Source organism: Bos indicus x Bos taurus, chromosome 10 (assembly GCF_003369695.1).
Source record: "Bos indicus x Bos taurus breed Angus x Brahman F1 hybrid chromosome 10, Bos_hybrid_MaternalHap_v2.0, whole genome shotgun sequence".
NCBI classification, from domain to species: Eukaryota; Metazoa; Chordata; class Mammalia; order Artiodactyla; family Bovidae; genus Bos; species Bos indicus x Bos taurus.
In genome coordinates this window covers 18,164,814-18,167,427 of record NC_040085.1, presented here as the reverse complement: position 1 = coordinate 18,167,427, position 2,614 = coordinate 18,164,814, and the positions used below count along the sequence as shown (strand labels likewise).

At 38.9% G+C, this 2,614-nt stretch overlaps 1 gene segment (V, D, J or C); it reads left to right on the top strand.

The window, feature by feature from the left end:
• The first annotated feature begins 1,807 nt into the window (after window positions 1-1,807).
• On the top strand, window positions 1,808-2,369 carry LOC113899482. The segment is given in 2 exon segments: window positions 1,808-1,859; window positions 2,035-2,369. Coding segments are annotated over 2 exon segments (387 nt in total).
• Window positions 2,370-2,614: the final 245 nt, after the last annotated feature.

The following is a 2,614-nucleotide window of genomic DNA, read 5'->3' as shown; positions in this document are numbered from 1 at the left end:
CTTGGTTTCACTTTTCATGGTCAGTTATTTTTACCTAACCTATTTGGATCAGTTACCTATTTGTACTACTCCCATAGTAAACGCAGGCAATATTTAGGGTTCTTCAATTTTTTTTTTCCCTTACAGAGGTAATTGGAAAATGCCAAGTTATTAAATTAGATGAAAAAGAAGGAGATAATTCTGGAAGTTTACAGAATTGAAGAACTTTCTTAAGGTCTTTAGGAAAGAAAACTGTAGTGTAGTTTGGGAGAAAAATGATAGAGTCTGGAAACTGAGCCAGCAATAGCCAATGCAGCAGAGATTCATGCCCTGAGAGTTGGTATGTATTTTACAGGAAATTTCATTAAGATGTGAGTTAGTAATTGCATTTAGGCTAGGCCATGCCTTTTGATGGACTTCCCTTGTAGCTCAGCTGGTAAAGAATCTGCCCGCAATGTGGAAGACCTGGGTTTGATCCATGGATTGGGAAGATTCCCTGGGGAAGGGAATGGCTACCCACTTCAGTATTCTAGCCTGGAGAATTCCATTGGACATGACTGAGCAACTTTCACTTTCATAGTTTTTGATATCAGAGAGTAAAAACATCTGTAATATAAATTTACATATGGTTATTTTCTGAATCTGCAGCCTGATGTTTTATGAGGATTCTTACTTTCTCTCAATACTTTGCAGAATATAATCTACATAAGCAATAGGAATAGATTTCTTAAAGAATATCCGATTTCTCATTGTAAATTAACACAATCTACAGATTGAACTGTTTCCTAACTCATAGAACTTCCTCTGACTCCTTTATCATTGAGATTTGGTCCTTTCAGTCAGTTCAATTCAGTCACTCAGTCGTATCCGACTCTTTGCAACCCCATGAACCACAGCACGCCAGGCCTCCCTGTCCATCACCAACTCCTGGAGTCCAACCAAACCCATGTCCATTGAGTCGGTGATGCCATCCAATCATCTTATCCTCTGTCGTCCCCTTCTCCTCCTGCCCTCAATCTTTCCCAGCATCAGAGTCTTTTTAAATGAGTCAGCTCTTCGCATCAGGTGGCCAAAGTATTGGAGTTTCACTTTTACCTCATCACAATCTTTGCTGAAGGAAGTTTCCACATTTTGACTGATGGTACTGTCAATTCTCTGGGAATAGCAAGATCATGGGCAAGACCAGCTTAGAGAAGCAGAGGTTGAGTTAGTAGATCTTTGAAATATCAAATGATCTTCTCTGCTCTTTTTCATGTTCCTTTCACAAAGATTTTTTTTTTCCATTACAGACAAATGGGGATGTTAGATTTGCCTGAAAAGGAAGATTTTACATTTTCTTTGTTTGAGAAAGTAAATGATGGTGCTTTCCTGATTTCAAACCTGAATAAATGGCAACAGCATTTGCCTTCTTCCAACTTATTAACAATGACTCAGTCCTGTGCAGAGATTTAAATTTTAATCTCTACATTCTTACTGTGCATTTACTCTCTGATATATACTTAATTTGTTTAATCTCATGCTGTTTTTATGCATCCAAGGCCCTCATAAGCCCAGGGTATGAGAAGAACATTTAACCAAAGAGTTCAGTCGCTAGAGATGTGACCACCAGATGGTGGTGCAGCTCTGTTGACCAGAATATGTGGAGGGTTCATTTGAATGGGTTCTGAATGAATAGGCTTAGAGCAGAAGCATTGCCTTTTTATTATTGGCTGGTAGACAATGTGAGAAACCACTATGACTGCTAGGAAAGAAGGAGACACTTAGAAATAGAAGCAGCTCTTCTGGCTGGAGACTGCAGATCCACAATTGATCTTAAATGGGAAAAACAATGAAGACATCCATTGGAGCTTTAATCACATTCTTGTGGCTGCAGCTGGACTGTGAGTTGAGGGTTTAAGGGAAATAGAGTGTATTAGTAGATATTCTTTAGATGCTAAGATTGGCTTTATTCAGGTTTCTTCTAGTTGTTGTAGAAAAGGAAAAGTAAACTCTAGAGCTAAATAATCGGACAACCCTTCTCCTTTCTCTGACTTCTACTTTCTACTTTCTCCATAGGTGTCAGCCTTGGAAAAGAGGTAGAGCAGAGTCCTTCTACCCTGAGTGTCCAGGAGGGAAACAGCTGTTTTATCACCTGTACTTATACAGATGTTACCTCAAGCTACTTCACTTGGTATAAGCAAGAACCTGGAAAAGGTCTCCAGCTCCTTATAGACATTCGTTCAAATATGGGTAAAAATGAAGGCCAAAGACTGACTGTTTTATTGAATAAGACCGCCAAACATCTTTCCCTGCACATTACAACCACTGAACCTGGAGACTCAGCTGTATACTTCTGTGCATCAAGTACACAGTGCTTCCCAGGCATCCACTATCTGTACCCAAACCTGTAACTGGGGCAACCCGTTTCCTTTGGCACAACCTTCAATTTATAGCATTTGTCATAGTGTTTGTCTACAAGTGGAAACTAATGTATTAGACATGAAAAACACAGAATAAGAAGATTAGGTTTGATATGATGCAGAAAGTGTTACAACACATTCTGTTGGATGACTATTGCTTACTGAATTCTTGAAGGGAGTTAGGTTTTATTTTAAAATTCAGGTTTTAACCATTATCCTCAATGGGAAAAATGGAA